The 20,102-nt window shown below is 41.9% G+C and overlaps 1 protein-coding gene and 4 non-coding genes across 5 annotated transcripts in view; all 5 read left to right on the top strand.

The window, feature by feature from the left end:
* Positions 1-20,102, top strand: part of myom3 (myomesin 3) — a 208,396-nt gene that overhangs the window by 165,342 nt on the left and 22,952 nt on the right. Inside the window, exons 25-32 of the mRNA XM_060900318.1 lie at positions 6,959-7,098; positions 7,247-7,391; positions 10,042-10,101; positions 14,407-14,474; positions 14,752-14,859; positions 14,966-15,053; positions 18,809-18,847; positions 18,970-19,075. Coding sequence (XP_060756301.1) covers positions 6,959-7,098; positions 7,247-7,391; positions 10,042-10,101; positions 14,407-14,474; positions 14,752-14,859; positions 14,966-15,053; positions 18,809-18,847; positions 18,970-19,075 — 754 coding nt within the window. The remainder of the gene's footprint in view (positions 1-6,958; positions 7,099-7,246; positions 7,392-10,041; positions 10,102-14,406; positions 14,475-14,751; positions 14,860-14,965; positions 15,054-18,808; positions 18,848-18,969; positions 19,076-20,102) is intronic.
* Positions 218-289, top strand: trnaa-cgc (transfer RNA alanine (anticodon CGC)). Its single transcript has one exon. It is a non-coding gene; the product is annotated as a tRNA-Ala (tRNA).
* On the top strand, positions 646-717 carry trnaa-ugc (transfer RNA alanine (anticodon UGC)). The gene has a single exon. It is a non-coding gene; the product is annotated as a tRNA-Ala (tRNA).
* Positions 3,250-3,321, top strand: trnaa-cgc (transfer RNA alanine (anticodon CGC)). Its single transcript has one exon. It is a non-coding gene; the product is annotated as a tRNA-Ala (tRNA).
* trnaa-ugc (transfer RNA alanine (anticodon UGC)) lies at positions 4,491-4,562 on the top strand. Its single transcript has one exon. It is a non-coding gene; the product is annotated as a tRNA-Ala (tRNA).

The following is a 20,102-nucleotide window of genomic DNA, read 5'->3' as shown; positions in this document are numbered from 1 at the left end:
TGTTGTGCCGACCAAAGGCCAGAAACAAGATGTATATACTCAGACAACATCTATCCCTCATGCAACAGAAGAATTATGTGTGCAAAAGCAAGAAGGACACAGTGTTGTTAACCAAAGGTAGCTGAGACACTCCCCGTTCCTGCCTTGAAGAAGTCAGTTGGTCTGATGTTCTTATTCTCACCATGGGATACCAATAATCCCTTTGTGTCTATGGGTGGGGGATGTAGCTCAGTGGTAGAGCACATGCTTCGCATGTATGAGGTCTTGGGTTCAATCCCCAGCATCTCCAAAGCTCTCTTCTTAGTGTTGTGAAACACAGAAAGGGAGGTCTCAGCAATCTTTGCTGCTTGAGGTGAAGCAGTTGTCTTGTAGCCCTTCAATTTGCACAAATGCAGCATTCTCATCTTCTTTGCTCAATCAGGGAAGTCTGTTGTGCCGACCAAAGGCCAGAAACAAGATGTATATACTCAGACAACATCTATCCCTCATGCAACAGAAGAATTATGTGTGCAAAAGTGAAAAGGACGCAGTGTTGTTAACCAAAGGTAGCCGAGACACTCCCCGTTCCTGCCTTGAAGAAGCTGGTTGTTCTGATGTTTTTATTCTCACCATGGGATACTAATAATCCCTTTATGTTTATATGTAGGGGATGTAGCTCAGTGGTAGAGCACATGCTTTGCATGTATGAGGTCCTGGGTTCAATCCCCAGCATTTCCAAAGCTGTCTTCTTAGTGTTGTGAAACACAGAAAGGGAGGTCTCAGCAATCTTTGCTGCTTGTGATGAAGCAGTTGTCTTGTAGCCCTTCAATTTGCACAAATACAGCATTCTCATCTTCTTTGCTCAAGCAACAATGCTCTGAAACGCGTGTAAGGAAGGTGCCAGCTCTCTCTGACTAGGTTCTCATTCTCCCCATGGGGTGGAAATAAGCTTGAACCATGGTTTTCTGAACTGTGATATACTGATGCGGTGTAACAATGTCTGTCCATGATGCACCAGAAGAAGTGTGGATATGAAAGGCCAATGGTATTGTACCAGTGGCAAATATGTAATCCTGATTCACGAAAATCAAGAAATATCTTAGCCTATGTCTTTGACCAATAACATAGCATCAGGTATTTTCACCGTTTGCTTTGGGCCATACTGGTGTCTTGTGGTTCTGAGCCATCTCTCAGCAGGATCAACACTCTTCTGTGTGCACTGTGACTGTCTTGTGACTTGTGAACATCGGAGAGTTTTGCAAGTATGTTGGTCCGTTTGTTTGTTGGTGCTCTTGCATCGTAATTTCTTGACCAATCTTCACCAAAATGCACTGGACAACTCACTAGGGTCACACAAAGACATCATTAGTTTCTTGTGGGTCAAGGTCAAAGGTCAAGGTCAAATCTCGTAAAAACACCTAAAAAGCCATCACTTCCGTTTCTTTGTGATTTTCGCAAGTGTCGTGCTCTGCACGACTTTTCATCATCTTTGTTTGTTGGTCTGTGGAGGGATGTGCCACTGCTGATGCCTTTGGATCAGATTGTATCAGGCATGTCTGTTGTGCCAATCAAAGGTCATAAACAAGGAGTATATACTCAGACAATATCTATCCCTCATGCAACAGAAGAATTATGTGTGCAAAAGTGAGAAGAACGCACTGTTGTTAAAGGATATACGCAGAACTTTTATTTTTAAATAAATTTCTGAGTGGATAGTATCTCCATCCTTGACTCTTGTATGCTGCATAAATGGGAATAAAAAATATATATTTTTGATAGTTAAAATTGACCGCAAAGTTGGCATTCGAGCTGCCAGCCAGCCCTGAGTGCATGACGTCACAGCAGTAATCGATTTTAAGGCTGAGGCCTTTGACAGCTATAGACCAAAGTCATATAAATAAAAATTTCTGGTGAAAGTAAGAAATCCCGTTACCGACTTGCTCAACTAAGACTGATTTGACTTCATTGATTGTGGGTTGACTCTCATTAAAACAGGATAGGTGTTCTAACTTATGCAACATACATGTACATGCATGCATTTTCACTGATAAAACGTAAAAGGCTAATTAAATAATCAGATGAACTGAGACAATCACATTCTGAAGCAAATTAAATAATCTTATACCGCTAACTTAAACACACAATACAAGTTACATGTATTAATCTAAATGCAGGTAAACAACGTGTGTTGTTTTTGTTGTTTTGTATCCAAATGAGAGTCGGAGCTTACCTGTCTGTGTTCTCGCTTCTTGAAGGCCGATCTTGTGGCCGATTGTTTTGAAACGATCTGACTTTCAGTTGTTCGTTCAGTTCTCTGTTCATAAGCAACTTCCACGTAAGGGCGAGATGGCAGCAATATCCAGTGGAAAAAATCAGACGGCTGCTCCACTCATTCTCTCCATACTGCGTACTCCACCGTTACTGCTCGGCTCAGGCAATTACTAAAACCCGGGACGGAACGGGATGCCACCGGTTTTAGCAATAACCGTGGGGAGGTCACTGCCCAAGCGATATGTCCCGTCCTGTCCCGGGTTTTACCAACAACCCTTGGCTCACGCTCCAGGAGAACTGGTGCAACTGAACTCACTTTAAAAAAAATAAATAAATACTTTCCTATTCTTGTTTTCTTTTTCTTTAATTATTGATACTGCACCCTCTTTCAATATGGGCTTATAGCCAACGCTCCTCAACAGATCAGAGGTCTCGTACGAGTCTTCAGTAAAATGTGCAGAGCAGAGGAGAGACCACTTCATAGCCGCCCAATGTGCCCATGAACTTCTCGCAAAATGCATCCAAATCTTTGCAGTTTGAACATTCTTGGGCTATGAATGCAACGTAAATCCACCTTCTGTCGTGTTGCTGCACCCGCCAAACACACATCTATGTGGCATGGCGATAAATTAGATCAGAATGGAGGATCGGAGTTGCAGTCAGCTCTGTGTTTTAGTATAGCGGAAATGGCGATGAGACCGATAGACTTCCTGTTGTGACATTACGGACGTCAAGGTCATTCACTCAGACCGCTACCTATATAAATCACTTTAATCGTAAAAATTACAGTATTAGATGTATTGTTAATGCTTAAAACTATTCCTGTGCCATTCTTGAGGTCTCAAGGCATTTATAAACAAAAGTGAGGCCGTGGCTGTGCGTATATGCTTTAATCAAAGGTGGCGGAGTCACTCCCCGTTCATGCCTTGAAGAAATCAGTTGTGGCGATGTTCTTATTCTCCCCATGGGGTACAAATAATCCCACTTTGTTCATGTGTAGGGGATGTAGCTCAGTGGTAGAGCACATGCTTCGCATGTATGCGGTCCTGGGTTCAATCCCCAGCATCTCCAAAGCTCTCTTTTTAGTGTTGCGAAACACAGAAAGGGAGATCTCAGCAATCTTTGCTGCTTGAGGTGAAGCGGTTGTCTTTCACCCTGATTGTCTTTGCAGCTGTTCAATTTGCGCCCAGGGAGCAAATGCAGCGTTCCAATGTTCATTTCCAAAGCAACATGTTCTGAAAAGTATGCCAGCTGTCTCCCTTTGAGTTAGAAATAATCTTTTGTATTTATGTCACCAACTTGGCACTTGCTTGGCCATGGAAGCCAAGTGGGAAGGTGTTGAGCTTGTAAACTAAAGACCATAAGTTCAACCCCCATTCATACTTTGTAAAAGTCAAGCAATGTCAAGTTGCCATTCTTGTACAAATAATGTTTATTGGGCATGATGTTAAGTCTGAACACTAGTTTGCTGTGATGTGCTGTACCAGTATGGTGTCTGTCCATCATATACCAGAAGAACAGTGGATACAAAAAGACAGTAGTATGGCATGGACCAGCAGCAAATGCATAATCCTGGTTCATGAGAAAAATCTTAGCCTATGTCTTTGACCAATCACATAGCACCAGATGTTTTTTGTCTGTTTGCTTTGGGCCGTGCTGGTGTCTTATGGTTCTGAGCATGTCTCAGCAGGGTCAACACTCTTCTGTGTGCACTGTTACAGTCTTGTCTTTTTACTTGCGAAAAGCTGAGATTTTTGCAAGTATGTTGATCTGTCCGTTTGTCTGTTTGTTTGTTGGTGCTCTAGCGTCGTCATTTCTTGACCAAGCTTCACCAAAATGCACAGGACAACTCACAAGGGTCACACAAAGACATCATTAGTTTTTGGTAGGTCAAAGGTCCAGGTCACCAAGGTCAAATCTCGTAAAAACACCTAAAAAGCCATCACTTCCGTTTCTTTGTGATTTTCGCAAGTGTCGTGCTCTGCACGACTTTTCATCTGTTTGTTGGTCTGTGGAGGGATGTGCCAGTGCTGATTCCTTTAGATCGGATTGAATCAGGGAAGTCTGTTATGCTGATCAAAGGTCATAAAAAAGAAGTATATACTCAGGCAACATCTATCCTTCATGCAACAGAAGAATTGTGTGTGCAAAAGTGAGAAGGACGCAGTGTTGTTAACCAAAGGTGATGGAGTCTCTCCCCGTTCCTGCCTTGAAGAATCCATACACTTGGTTCAAGTGTAGGGGATGTAGCTCAGTGGTAGAGCGCATGCTTTGCATGTATGAGGTCCTGGGTTCAATCCCCAGTGTCTCCAAAGCTCTCTTCTTAGTGTTGCAAAACACAGAAAGGGAGGCCTCAGCAATCTTTCCTGCTTGAGGTGAAGCGGTTGTATTTCACCCTGATTGCCTTTGCAGCTGTTCAATTTGCGCCCAGGGAGCAAATGCAGGGTTCCAATGTTCATTTCCAAAGCAATAATGTTCTGAAAAGTATGCCAGCTGTCTCTGATGAGCTTCTCAGTCTCACTTTGAGGTAGAAATAATCTTTTGTATGTATGTCACCAACTTGGTACATGGTGGCCAAGTGGGAAGGCATTGGGCTCGTAAATCAAAGCCCATAGGTTCACCCCCTATTCATCCCTTGTAAAAGTCAAACAATGTCAATTTGCCATTCTTGTGCAAGTAATGTTTATTGGGCATGAACTGCTTTGGGCCGTACTGGTGTCTTATGGTTCTGAGCATGTCTCAGCAGGGTCAACACTCTTCTGTGCGCACTGTTACTGTCTTGTCTTTTTACTTGTGAACATCGGAGATTTTTGCAAGTATGTTGATCTGTCCATTTGTCCGGTTTTTTTGTTTGTTCGTTGGTGCTCTAGCATTGTCATTTCTTGACCAAGCTTCACCAAAATGCACAGGACAACTCACGAGGGTCACACAAAGACATCATTAGTTTCTGATGGGTCAAGGTCACCAAGGTCAAATCTTGTAAAAACACATAATCGGCCATAACGTCCATTTCATTGTGATTTTTGTAAGTATCGTGCTCTGCATGACTTTTCATCGTCTTTGTTTGTTGGTCTGTGGAGGGATGTGCCAGTGCTGATGCCTTTGGATTAGATTGAATCAGGGAAGTCTGTTGTGTTGACCAAAGGTCATAAACAAGATGTATATACTCAGACAACATCTATCCCTCATGCAACAGAAGAATTATGTGTGCAAAAGACTCAGTATTGTAAACCAAAGATGGCAGAGTCACTCCCTGTTCCTGCCTTGAAGAAACCAGTTGCTCTGATATTCTCCCCATGGCGGAGAAATAATCTCATCTCATCTCATTATCTCTAGCCGCTTTATCCTGTTCTACAGGGTCGCAGGCAAGCTGGAGCCTATCCCAGCTGACTACGGGCAAAAGGCGGGGTACACCCTGGACAAGTCGCCAGGTCATCACAGGGCTGACACATAGACACAGACAACCATTCACACTCACGGTCAATTTAGAGTCACCAGTTAACCTAACCTGCATGTCTTTGGACTGTGGGGGAAACCGGAGCACCCGGAGGAAACCCACACGGACACGGGGAGAACATGCAAACTCCACACAGAAAAGGCCCTCGCCGGCCATGGGGCTCGAACCCGGACCTTCTTGCTGTGAGGCGACAGCGCTAACCACTACACCACCGTGCTGCCCCTTGGGGGAGAAATAAGCTTTTTTTTTTCAAACAATTATTCTAACTTTGTTTACCACCACCAATAATCCCTTTGTGTCTATGGGTGTGGGATATAGCTCAGTGGTAGCGCGCATGCTTTGTATGTATGAGGTCCTGGAATCAATCCCCAGCATCTCCAAAGCTCTCTTTTTAGTGTTACAAAATACAGAAAGGGAGGTCTCAGCAATCTTCACTGCTTGAGGTGAAGTGGTAGTCTTTCACTCTGATTGCCTTTGCAGCTGTCCAATTTGCACCCAAGGAGTAAATGCAGCATTCTAATGTTTGTTTCCCAAGCAATAATGTTCTTAAAAGCGTGCCAGCTGTCTTTGGCAATCTTCTCATGCGCCCTTTGGGGTAGAATTAATCTTTTGTATGTATGTCACCAACTTGGCCAAGTGGGAAGGCATCAGTCTTGTAGACTGGAGATCATAGGTTCAACTCCTGTTCATACCTTGAAAAAATCAAGCACTGTCAAGTTACTCTTCTAGTGCAAGTAATGTTTCTTGGGTATGAAATAACTCCTGCACCATTTGATTTTGAACACTGGTTTGCTGTGCTGTACCAGTACAGTGTAATGCTGTCTGTCTGTCATGCACCAGAAGAACTGTGGGTACAAACGGCCAGTGTTATGGCGTGGACCAGCAGCAAATATGTAATCCTGGTTCATGAGAAATATCTTAGCCTATTTCTTTGACCAGTCACATAGCATCAGGTGTTTTCGCTGTTTGCTTTGGGCCATAGTGGTGTCTTATGTTTCTGAGCATGTCTCAGCAGGTTCAACACTCTTCTGTGTGTACTGTTACTGCCTTGTCTTTTTACTTGCCATTTTGCCAAGTCACTCAAGATGATTAACAAGAAATAGTCATCACAGAGTTTCTCCACCAATCAGAGCACACAATTTCCTTTAATCACCGCTGTATTTATACTAATTTCCTTTAACAGCAGTTTTTTTGTACATTCTATAAAATATAGAAACACAGCCATGCCTCCATCTCTGTGTGTGTGTGTAGTTATAGCGCTGCGCTCTGAGGGCTGGCAGGTGGACGTGTCGGAGCAAGGGAACGTGAGACTGTGGCTGCAGACGGAGCCCCTGTCCAACGCTGCAGAGCTACACATGATCCTCAATGACCGAGAGATCTCCTCCACACCGGTGTGTGTTATTCATGATCCTACACTAATAATAATTGCAATTTTATTTGAAGATTTAGTTTTCACTAAGTAGCTACTGAAATATTCATAGTTATTTCTTAAACAAGCTAAAGTGAATCAAATGGTGTGTGTTTGTGGCTGATCCACAGGCGCGTAAGATCAACTTTGACAAAGCAAACGGTCTGGTGGAAATTCTGTTTGACCAGCTTTCAAAGGAGGATGAAGGCTCATACACAGCACAGCTCAAGGACGGAAGAGCCAAGAACCAGTTCACTCTCGTCCTGGTGGATGAAAGTACAAGTTCTTGTGATTTTTTTTTTCTAAAAGGGTCTAAATTCATTACAGGCAACACTTAATTAAAGCTAGACGGCCTTTCTATTTCATAAAATCAGTGAAATTTAGTTCCTTCTGAAATTTGATCATTGTGATATATGTTTATTTCTGCAATATCTCAAAAAAACCCAGGCTATTCTGTGGCTGGGAAGTTATTTAATTTGAGGGGATTCCCGAGCAAATAATGTGCATGAAATCGCTCGCTTCGCACAGTCAAGTAGACTGAGGACGTCCGTATGCGCAAGCGCAGGTTTACCTTCTTCTTCTTCTTCTTTTTCTTTTGGATTTTGCGGCAGCTGGCATCCACAGTGTTACAATACTGCCATCTACAGGTTTACTTTGACCGTGCACTGACAGTTACATCATTCTGTCACTAAACAAACAGCTGGTCACACCAAGGTGCTCTCTGACTGACGATATTTATTAGTTTTGTCTTTTGGTTCCTTTCCTTCGCAACATAGCGTATTTTCTTCTTGCTTTCTGTTACTGTAGTCGGTCTTTCACATTTCCTTCATGTCCTCTATTTTTCTCTCCTGTTTCAAATTTGTATCTCACAATGCCTTGCGCAAACGGGGAAAGCCCACCACATGATGCATAATGTAGTATCTTGAATTGGGTCATGGTGAAGCAGGAAAAAATAGCGGAGGATTTCGGGCCACGTGGGCCTAAATTCATTAATTGTTCAAGTTTTTTTTTTTTTTAAACTAATAAAACTGGAAGTCTGTGATTCGAATTCAGTAGCTTTCAGTCCACTAAACAAAAATAATTGGGTGTCGGGGAAAATTCTTTTTATGACCTACACTTGAAAAATCTGAAAGGCAGTCTACCTTTAACAGTTTGATTCCTTAATAAATGGTTATACTGTATTATTGTTATTGAATAACAATCTGGATAAAAACACATCTTACAACATTACTGGAAATTTCTTCCAGGTTTGTAAACCAATTCTTATCTTCTAAATGACTCTGTGAGTGTGAAATTTACAACACATTACAATAGAAACCTTTTGGTATGGACTTACATGTATGTACTATATGTGATATATATTATATATACAGTGGTGCTTGAAAGTTTGTGAACCCTTTAGAATTTTCTATATTTCTGCATAAATATGACCTAAAACATCATCAGATTTTCACACAAGTCCTAAAAGTAGATAAAGAGAACCCAGTTAAACAAATGAGACAAAAATATGATACTTGGTCATTTATTTATTGAGGAAAATGATCCAATATTACATATCTGTGAGTGGCAAAAGTATGTGAACCTCTAGGATTAGCAGTTAATTTGAAGGTGAAATTAGAGTCAGGTGTTTTCAATCAATGGGATGACAATCAGGTGTGAGTGGGCACCCTGTTTTATTTAAAGAACAGGGATCTATCAAAGTCTGATCTTCACAACACGTGTTTGTGGAAGTGTATCATGGCATGAACAAAGGAGATTTCTGAGGCCCTCAGAAAAAGCGTTGTTCATGCTCATCAGGCTGGGAAAGGTTACAAAACCATTTCTAAAGAGTTTGGACTCCACCAATCCACAGTCAGACAGATTGTGTACAAATGGATGAAATTCAAGACCACTGTTACCCTCCCCAGGAGTGGTCGACCAACAAAGATCACTCCAAGAGCAAGGCGTGTAATAGTCGGTGAGGTCACAAAGGACCCCAGGGTAACTTCTAAGCACCTGAAGGCCTCTCTCACATTGGCTAATGTTAATGTTCATGAGTCCACCATCAGGAGAACACTGAACAACAATGGTGTGCATGGCAGGGTTGCAAGGAGAAAGCCACTGCTCTCCAAAAAGAACATTGCTGCTTGTCTACAGTTTGCTAAAGATCATGTGGACAAGCCAGAAGGCTGTTGGAAAAATGTTTTGTGGTCGGATGAGACCAAAATAGAACTTTTTGGTTTAAATGAGAAGCGTTGTGTTTGGAGAAAGGAAAACACTGCATTCCAGCATAAGAACCTTATCCCATCTGTGAAACATGGTGGTGGTAGTATCATGGTTTGGCCTGTTTTGCTGCATCTGGGCCAAGACGGCTTGCCATCATTGATGGAACAATGAATTCTGAATTATACCAGCAAATTCTAAAAGAAAATGTCAGGACATCTGTCCATGAACTGAATCTCAAGAGACAGTGGGTCATGCAGCAAGACGACTCTAAGCACACAAGTTGTTCTACCAAAGAATGGTTAAAGAAGAATAAAGCTAATGTTTTGGAATGGCCAAGTCAAAGTCCTGACCTTAATCCAATCGAAATGTTGTGGAAGGACCTGAAGTGAGCAGTTCATGTGAGGAAACCCACCAACATCCCAGAGTTGAAGCTGTTCTGTACAAAGGAATGGGCTAAAATTCCTCCAAACTGGTATGCAAGACTGATCAACAGTTACTGGAAACGTTTAGTTGCCATTATTGCTGCACACGCGCACACACACATATATAAAATATAACATTTTACAGAAAACATTAACATAAATTTCCTTCAGTATAACTGTATATACATGGCAGCAGTTGCTAGGTTGATATTTCACTCTCATTTACAATGCTAAAATTTGTAGCATTTCTCAATCTATACCCCTGTTCTGACCTTTTTTTTTTCATCTAATCAAAACAGAGTTCAGGCAAACCCTGGCCAAATCACAGGCCAAGAGGCGGGACTGGAAGAGACGCTCAGGTGAGACTACCTGTGGCAAAAACCACATCAAGGCCATGCCACATTTGCAGTTTTAAACTTGGAGTCTCAGGGGAGTATTTTTACACCTAGTAGGGATTAGTCATTTTTAATTTTGTCAATTTATTAATTATTCTTTGGTTCAATCTGAGTGCGAAATAAATAAGTAAATCAAAGCAAATAAGTGCGAACCAATCACAATTCACAGCCATCCTCTACACAGGGCGGTATGGAAAATGGAAAGAAAGAAAGAAAGAAAGAAAGAAAGAAAGAAAGAAAGAAAGAAAAAGAAAGAAAGAAGTGATTTCTAAATTTACTTTGGCTTGTATTTCATTGCAGACACTATGAACCCAAGATATTTCATGTTTTGTTGGCCAAATTTATTTCATTTGTTAATATACATCTATTCCTGCATTTCAGGCCTGCAACACATTCCAAAAAAGTTGGGACTGGGAAATTAAGGGCTAGTCATGAGGTAAAACAATTAAATAATGATGTGATTTGAAACAGGTGATGTCAACAGTTGATTGTAATCATGATTTGGTACAAAAGTAGAATCCAGGAAAGGCCTAGTCTTTGAGGAGCAAAGATGGGAGGAGGATCTCCAGTGTGTCAACAAATGCATGAGTAAATTATTGAAATGCTTAAAAACAATGTTCCTCAATGAAAAATGGGAAGTGATTTAAATATTTCACCCTCTGGATTCAAGGAATCTGGAGGAATTTCAGTGTGTAAAGGTCAAGGGCACAAGCCTAAGCTGAACACCCCGTGATCTCTGATTCTTCAGATGGCACTGGATCAAGAACCGTCACTCATCTATAGCTGATATAACCACGTGGGCTCAGGATTACTTTGGCAAACCTTTGTCAAGCTCTACAATATAGAGTTACCTCCATAAATACCAGTTAAAACTTTACTGTGTAAAAAAGAGGCCTTAAGTTAACTGTGTCCAAAAGCGCCTTTGACTTCTCTAGACTCTGAGGCATCTGGGATGGACCATCACACAGTGGAAACATGTATTGTGGGCTGATGAATCAGTATTCCAGTCTTTTTTGGAAGAAATGGACATCCTGTGCTCCGAACCAAAGACAAAAAGGAACATCTAGACTGTTACCAGCAACAAGTCCGAATTCCAGGGTCTGTCATGGTATGGGGTTGTGTCATTGCCCTGGCAAAGGTAACTTACACTTCTATGATGGAGAATTAATGCAGAAAACTACACCGTGATTTTGGAGCAACATATGCTGCCTTCAAGACAACATCTTTTCCAGGGATATTTCAACAAGACAATGCAAAACACATTGGGCACACATTACAAAGGCATGGCTGTGGAAGAAGGGGGTGCCTGTCTCCTCTGTCCCCAATAGAGAATGTGTGGAGAATTTTTAAAGGAAAAATATGACCATGATGACTCCATACTGTTGCACACCTTAAAGGTCCCCTTGCATCATTTTTTCATTAATTGTACGGTGGTCTAGCCTAGTAAACTAGACCCAACCGCCTAGCGGCCAAAAATATTTTTTGCCTAGCGAATGGGTCTAGCCTCGCACCATATAAACAAAAACACCCCGGGCATCAAATCGTGCCCGCCAATCACAACGCAAGGTTTTTGTTTGGATTCTTTGGGCGGGCTTTTGCAGGAGTGACGACAAAGCTGCGCAACGCTGGAGAAAGCGCAACAGGAAAGATGGCTACGGCTAGTGAACAGCGCGCGTTTGACTCCGCTTTGGAATCAGTTTTAGAAGAATTAGACTTGGAGTTTTCGTTGAAACATGAGCAGGAAGAGGCTCTCCGCTCATTCCTTTTCAAGAAGGACGTTTTCGCTGTTTTGCCGACCGGCTATGGCAAAAGTCTGATCTACCAGCTGGCTCCGCTCATAGCCAAAAGGATGGGGCTAGTTTGTGCAGTACGAAGAATTAATAAACAGCTTTGAAACATTACTTTTTGATTGTTTCTTATTTTCCCGTTATTTTAAATTTAAGGGAAATTATTTCACCAAACACCACTAAATAAAAACTCTCAAAAACAGTTTAAGCAAACCCTTGAAAAACACTTGGAAAAAAATGTGTATGTGGTACAGACTCCAAACTTGTGGTCATTATCTCCAAACTTCTTAATATCTAGAACCTGTTTATTAATTAATACACATTTTGAAAAATTATTTATTTCAAGGCCTCCCCCACTGCTTTCTGTCACTCTGACTATGTCACAGTCACTGTTGCGCTGATTGGTCAGAGCGTTGGCCTATACGCACAGAGACAGTTTGAAAGACAGCGGTTTGTTCCTCCTACCCGCTTTGGAAATGTCTACGGATTGAGGCCAGACTAAATATTCACATTTAGTCTGGCTTGCCAGGCTAACGGTGGTCTCTAGTATGAATGAATGCCCTGTGAGCTGGTTTTGGTGGAAAATTGCTGTGGTTCTCCTGTTTCAGGCTGTTCTAGTTTGGTGGAAGAGTGGGTGGCGGGAGAACGACAGGATTTCAGCTCTTACTCATTAATATTCATGACATGTAAACATGTTACCTCTGATTGGCTAACAGCAATCAGTAAACGTGTTACCTCTGATTGGCTAACAGCACTGTGACGCTACCTCCAGTGGGTCAGAACAAGCGGATGTGGGTGTCTTTGTAAAAAGTGTTTTGATTGGCTATTATGGTCTCGACATCGATGTTTTGACCAATAACAATGTAGATAACACAAATTTTACATCACATTCAACGAGATTTAAACGAGACTAAAGATGGCGACTTACAAATAATGTGTAAACATCGTTGGAGTTAATAAAGTTTGAACAGCATGAAGGAACATACCCCAACCACCTGAAATTAATAAAAAAAAAATTCTCAACGGATTTGGCATGATATAAAAAGGTCGTTTTTTACTCAGAAAAAGCGGAAATCCGCCGAAAAGCGGAAAACTCTCATCCCTGCCTAGCTTGTGATCATGTCATGCATGCTAACGTGGAGAATATGAACATGCTATTTTGTAACAAAAACCTTTAAACAAAAAGTTCATGTTTTATTTACAGCTTGTGAGCTGGTGGTCGATCGTCTTGACTACAGATCCAGGTATTAAAAACAACCTCGAAGCAAAACCACTACTGAAGGCACCGAAGTTTGAAAAGTCACTGTGATCAGCTCTTCTATCTTGCAACATTGCTCCGCTTAGGTTTCGTTTCTGTCGGCGGCTCCAGCCCGACTTCGGACGCTTGTAACTCGGGCAAGGGAGGTCCCAGCCTCCCCAAACTTGGCAGCCAGTGACCTCTGCCCTCTCCCCAACGAACCAGCGCTGCCAGGGCGGGCTAGCCCCGCACCTTGGGACGTAATTCGCCCCGAGGCGAGCCGCGGCGCTCCGCTTAGGTTTCGTTTCTGTCGGCGACTCCAGCCCGACTTTGAATGCTCATAACTCGCGCAGGGGAGCTCCCAGCCTCCCCAAACATGCAACGTTGATGTGTTACTGCCACAAATAACACAGGCACGCACTTGTCCAGACATGTTTTCAGCTTGCTGTCAGGTCCTCTTCGTTAGCTACTGACGAGATGGGCTCTGCTATCTCTCCTCGCGCTTAAATCCGAACTTCCTTCCCGTGGGCGGTCGCAAGCCAAGGTGGGCGAGGCCATGAATACTAATTTACGAAGTGACGTAAGATCGTATGGCTTTTTCAGATCCGCTCGTTTTTCTAACTATTTTCTTTCATAAGCTAATATAGGGAATGGGGGTAGAATTACATTTTCACATGCAGCATGCATATGCAACTCGGAGTGAACTGTGTTATTTCAAAAAGAGCCAGTATTAAACGTTTTTGGTGGAAGGGCACCTTTAAGACCAGTTTGCAGGAAGAATGGGACAAAATAACACCTGAAACACTTCATCACTTGGTGTCTTCAGTCCCTAAGGTCTTTTAAGTGTTGTGAGAAGGAACGGCAACATTATAAAGTGGTAGATGCTTTACCGTCCCAGCTTTTTTTTTTGAAATATGTTGCAAGAATCAAAATGAGAAAGTATTTATTAAAAAAAAAAGATAAAATTCATGAGATTAAACATGAAGTAATCTGCTGTTGTATTGTTTTGAATGCAATACAGGTCAAAGATTATTTACAAATCATTATTTTCAATTTTATTTTCAATTTCAACATACTGACACAACTTTTTTCAATTTGGGGTTGAAGAATATCCAGTAGAGCAACTTTTCATTTTTTGACCAGCTGGACTCATTTTGTGGTGTAATGCTCCAAATGAGTATTTATGTTCTGTTTATCTATAATGTCATTTAGCACTGTTGTTGTTGTTGTTGTTGTTTTAATCAGGGCCTTATTTTGAGGAGTTTTTGTCATGGACTGTGACAGAGGACTGTGAGCTGATTATGAAGTGCAAGGTCAGGCTGCTGAAACACATTCATGATAAAACTGAGGCTGGTATCTTGAGCCCTGTATCAATTTTCAAAATAAAATGGACATATAATGGTTGTTATAATACTATAAGCCTATAAATGCGGATTAATATTAGAAACGTTTGAAATGCTTGTGAATTTCATTTAATGAATTGTTGTAATTGCTTGCAGAGACGAGAAAAAAAGATTAGCCAAAGAATTTTTTTTTTCCAACAAATCATCCCACATCTTGAGCTTGTTTACGTTCACGACAAACATGCAGGTGACGAACATGAACAAGGACACGAAGATGAAGTGGTTTAAGGATGGTGTAGAGATCAAGCAGTTTGTGTATGAGCCATCTGGTGTGGGCACGCTTACCATTCCACAGGTATGTGCTTCCATGCGCACTACTGTTAGCCTCTATTAGCTTTACTTAGTTAGTTTTTGCTAGCAATGAAATCCTAATAATGATATGTTCTGAAATTGTAACCTAGGTGACTAAGAAGGAAGCTGGCACGTACAGAGCTGTGGTGGCTGATGGTAGAGGAGAGGATGAGAGCATTCTCGAGTTAACGGGCAATGGTGAGAAATCGAGATTCCTCAGCAAAACACAAATTCTGCTCTTCTTTATTAAATTAAAGCCTTGTTTCTTATCTATAATTTAGCTGATCACAAGTGAGACTGTAATTTGTTCAGTGCTGTAAGATTTAATTTTACATCAAGAGTCATGTAAGTCATGGAAATAAGATTATGAACCTGCCAGTGGCAAAAAACAAGAGGTTTACTTTGACACAGATGAATGCCCCATAGAATTACATTGTATAGCCATTTTGTAGTTGCTGTTTATACAACCCCAATTCCAAAAAAGTTGGGACAAAGTGCAAATTGTAAATAAAAACGGAATGCAATGATGTGGAAGTTTCAAAATTCCATATTTTATTCAGAATAGAACATAGATGACATATCACATGTTTAAACTGAGAAAACGCATCATTTAAAGAGAAAAATTAGGTGATTTTAAATTTCATGACAACAACACATCTCAAAAAAGTTGGGACAAGGCCATGTTTACCACTGTGAGACATCCCCTTTTCTCTTTACAACAGTCTGTAAATGTCTGGGGACTGAGGAGACAAGTTGCTCAAGTTTAGGGATAGGAATGTTAACCCATTCTTGTCTAATGTAGGATTCTAGTTGCTCAACTGTCTTGGGTCTTTTTTGTCGTATCTTCCATTTTATGATGCGCCAAATGTTTTCTATGGGTGAAAGATCTGGACTGCAGGCTGGCCAGTTCAGTACCCGGACCCTTCTTCTACGCAGCCATGATGCTGTAATTGATGCAGTATGTGGTTTGGCATTGTCATGTTGGAAAATGCAAGGTCTTCCCTGAAAGAGACGTCGTCTGGATGGGAGCATATTTTGCTCTAGAACCTGGATATACCTTTCAGCATTGATGGGGTCTTTCCAGATGTGTAAGCTGCCCATGCCACACACACTAATGTAACCCCATACCATCAGAGATGCAAGCTTCTGAACTGAGCGCTGATAACAACTTGGGTCATCCTTCTCCTCTTTAGTCCGAATGACACGGCGTCCCTGATTTCCATAAAGAACTTCAAATTTTGATTCCTCTGACCACAGAACAGTTTTCCACTTTGCCACAGTCCATTTTAAATGAGCCTTGGCCCAGAGAAGACGTCTGCGCTTCTGGATCATGTTTAGATACTGCTGCTTCTTTGAACTATAGAGTTTTAGCTGGCAACTGCAGATGGCACGGTTAATTGTGTTCACAGATAATGTTCTCTGGAAATAATCCTGAGCCCATTTTGTGATTTCCAATACAGAAGCATGCCTGTATGTGATGCAGTGCCATCTAAGGGCCCGAAGATCACGGGCACCCAGTATGGTTTTCCGGCCTTGACCCTTACACACAGAGACTCTTCCAGATTCTCTGAATCTTTTGATGATATTATGCACTGTAGATGATGATATGTTCAAACTCTTTGCAATTTTACACTGTCGAACTCCTTTCTGATATTGCTCCACTATTTGTCAGCGCAGAATTAGGGGGATTGGCGATCCTCTTCCCATCTTTACTTCTGAGAGCCGCTGCCACTCCAAGATGCTCTTTTTATACCCAGTCATGTTAATGACCTATTGCCAATTGACCTAATGAGTTGCAATTTGGTCCTCCAGCTGTTCCTTTCTTGTACCTTTAACTTTTCCAGCCTCTTATTGCCCCTGTCCCAACTTTTTTGAGATGTGTTGCTGTCATGAAATTTCAAATGAGCCAATATTTGGCATGAAATTTCAAAATGTCTCACTTTCAACATTTGATATGTTGTCTATGTTCTATTGTGAATACAATATCAGTTTTTGAGATTTGTAAATTATTGCTTTCCATTTTTATTTACAATTTGTACTTTGTCCCAACTTTTTTGGAATCGGGGTTGTAGCATTCTAACTCAATACTGGACTGATTTCAATCATTTTTGTCCCTAGTAAATATTTGGATGCAAAGAGATGGGAAAATAAGGCCCAAGTTTCAAAAATCCTGGAGTTTTCCTTGAAATTATCCATCCATCCATTCATCCATTATCTATAACTGCTTATCCTGTGCAGGGTCACAGGCAAGCTGGATCCTATCCCGGCTGACTATGGGCGAGAGGTGGGGTACACCCTGGACAAGTCGCCAGATCATCGCAGGGCTGATACATAGAGACAAACAGCCATTCACACTCACATTCACACCTACGGCCAATTTAGAGTCACCAGTTAACCTAACCTGCATGTCTTTGGACTGTGGGGGAAACCGGAGCACCCGGAGGAAACCCACGCAGACACGGGGAGAACATGCAAACTCCACACAGAAAGGCTACTGGGCTTAAACCCAGAACCTTCTTCCTGTGAGGCGACAGTGCTAACCACTACACCACCGCCCCTCCTTGAAATTATGATGTATTATTTTTTATGTGGCGACCGCTAATCAGGAGCAGCCAGAAGAAGAAGAAGAAGAATTTTTTAATTAATAAAAAAGGCAGTCATTAACAAAATGCTGGTGTATAAGAGGGCAGCACAGTGGTGTAGTGGTTAGCACTGTCGCCTCACATCAAGAAGGTTCTAGGTTTGAGCCCAGTGTCTGACAGGGACCTTTCTGTGTGGAGTTTGCATGTTCTCCCCATGTCTGTGTGGGTTTCCTCTGGGTGCTTCGGTTTCCCCCAAAGACATGCAGGTTAGGCTAATTGGTGGCTCTAAATTGACCATAGTTGTCTCATCTCATTATCTCTAGCCGCTTTATCCTGTTCTGCAGGCAAGCTGGAGCCTATCCCAGCTGACTACGGGCGAAAGGCGGGGTACACCCTGGACAAGTCGCCAGGTCATCATAGGGCTGACCATAGTTGTGAATGGTTGTTTGTCTCTACAGTATGTGTCAGCCCTGCGATGACCTGGTGACTTGTCCAGGGTGTACCCTGCCTCTCGCCCATAGTCAGCTGGGATAGGCTCCAGCTTGCCCATGACCCTGCACAGAATAAGCGGCTACTATTTTAACACTTTTTATATTTCATTAGTTTTTGGTTAAAAATGAACACCATGTGACCTCATCGACTGGATTTAGCAACAACTAATGTCTTCAGCAACTACAGTACGAATGCTTTTAGCAACTACTAATGCCTACAGTATATTGAGGACACGCATTGCAAAGAAGCTCTTAGCAAAGTTGCTCTTAAGACTCCTTCTTACGAGTGAGTTCGGGAAAACCATGTACAGAGATGATGTTTGTTGCTTAAGAGCATTTTTAAACTTGTTCTTTATCCTTAAAGTGCAACATTATCGGGAAGCCCATCCCAGTTCCTTTAAATAAAAAGTGAAATAAATTGTACCCCTGTATGAGTTGATTCAAGATCTCATCATCTCTAGCCGCTTTATCCTTCTACAGGGTCGCAGGCAAGCTGGAGCCTATCCCAGCTGACTACGGGCGAAAGGCGGGGTACACCCTGGACAAGTCGCCAGGTCATCACAGGGCTGACACATAGACACAGACAATCATTCACACTCACGGTCAATTTAGAGTCACCAATTAACCTAACCTTCATGTCTTTGGACTGTGGGGGAAACCGGAGCACCCAGAGGAAACCCACGCGGACAACATGCAAACTCCGCACAGAAAGGCCCTCGCCGGCCCCGGGGCTCGAACCCAGGACCTTCTTGCTGTGAGGCAACAGCGCTAACCACTACACCACCGTGCCACCCTGATTCAAGATCTAAACTGTTTATACTGTGCATTATATGAAGTGATGATAGTTATTTCAGTCATTACTTTTCTCCCCTGTTTTCAGAGTTCGAGCGATTGATGCAGTGCCTGAGTAGAAATGGTGGTAAGTCCACAGGGATCTCTGCAGAGTCACACACACTGACTGTAACAGAATGTGTGTGTGCACGCACATATAAAGCTCAGCATCACTTGACCCATATCCCTGTTCCTCTGTCTGATCTACAGCTCTCTCTGCTGGTCCCATGAGGATCGAGTCCACAGCGGCTGGTTTTAAGCTCTACTGCTCTCTGAAGTACTATCTGAGCTACATGAAAACCAGCTGGCACTTCAAGTGAGTCTCTGGGTTGTGTGCTTTCATAAAGCTTTTGCTTTGATTTTGAGCCCCAGTACACAAAGCAACTTCTTGTAGACACAAGCTGAGTGTGAAAGCTTGACATACAGTACTGTGCAAAAGGCTTAGGCACCCTTTTTTTCATACAAGTTTTGTTACTGTTAGGTTTTTTTTCACCTCTGGCCCTCACCATCTCGAGATCAGTCCCCTCATGTCACCCAGACGTCTGGGGGTGAGTCGCGAAAGAAAGACAGGAACCCCACAAAGTAGTTCGCAATCTTTATTCACAAGTCCCCCCTGAGACGAGAGTATACAAGGGGTTTTATATGTGTGTGTGTGAGTGAAACCTTGGATCAATCATAAGCAATATATTTCATATCAACGGATGTTTTTTTACAACTCAGCAACTCAGCATTTACGCACGTCAAAGCGCGAGATGTTTTTTACGACAATTTTAAACAAAGATGTTTATGTCTAGTCTAGCAAAGAAGTGTGTGTCTTCTCCACTGGAGGAAGGTCACACAGTAACTTGGTACACAGTTACACAGGAAACAGAAGGTCACAGAAGAATTCAATGCCTTCTAGCTGAAATAGTAAAATAGAACAGAACAATATTAAGAATAAATCCTTACAATTTTGTCACAAAATAAATTACTGCCTTCTTGGTCAAGAATAAATACTTACAATTATTTATCCTTACAAAGGAATAAAACCTTACAGTTACCGATTTCTATTTTATGACGTCTACTTTATCGAGTCAGTACAAAAACATTTCAGAGTTCCAAACGTTCGTTTTCCAGCACAAAATAAAATGTTATCGAGAAAAAAATGATTGTATCCGAGCAGCATATTACATAAGAGAGCACTTATCAGATTAAAAAAGAAAACATAATGAAGGCTGCTGGGTTTTGGTGCAAAATGAAGAAGGAAGTGTGACAGTCAAAGTGTCCAGAAGAACTGTGGCTGGTCCTGTAAGATGCTCAGTAAAACCTACAGCTCATTTCCGCATAAAACTGCACTCATTGTA

The sequence above is a fragment of the Neoarius graeffei genome, chromosome 19 (assembly GCF_027579695.1).
Source record: "Neoarius graeffei isolate fNeoGra1 chromosome 19, fNeoGra1.pri, whole genome shotgun sequence".
Classification (NCBI taxonomy): Eukaryota; Metazoa; Chordata; class Actinopteri; order Siluriformes; family Ariidae; genus Neoarius; species Neoarius graeffei.
The sequence above is the reverse complement of the archived record's forward strand: the minus strand, read 5'-3'. Positions and strand labels throughout refer to the sequence as shown.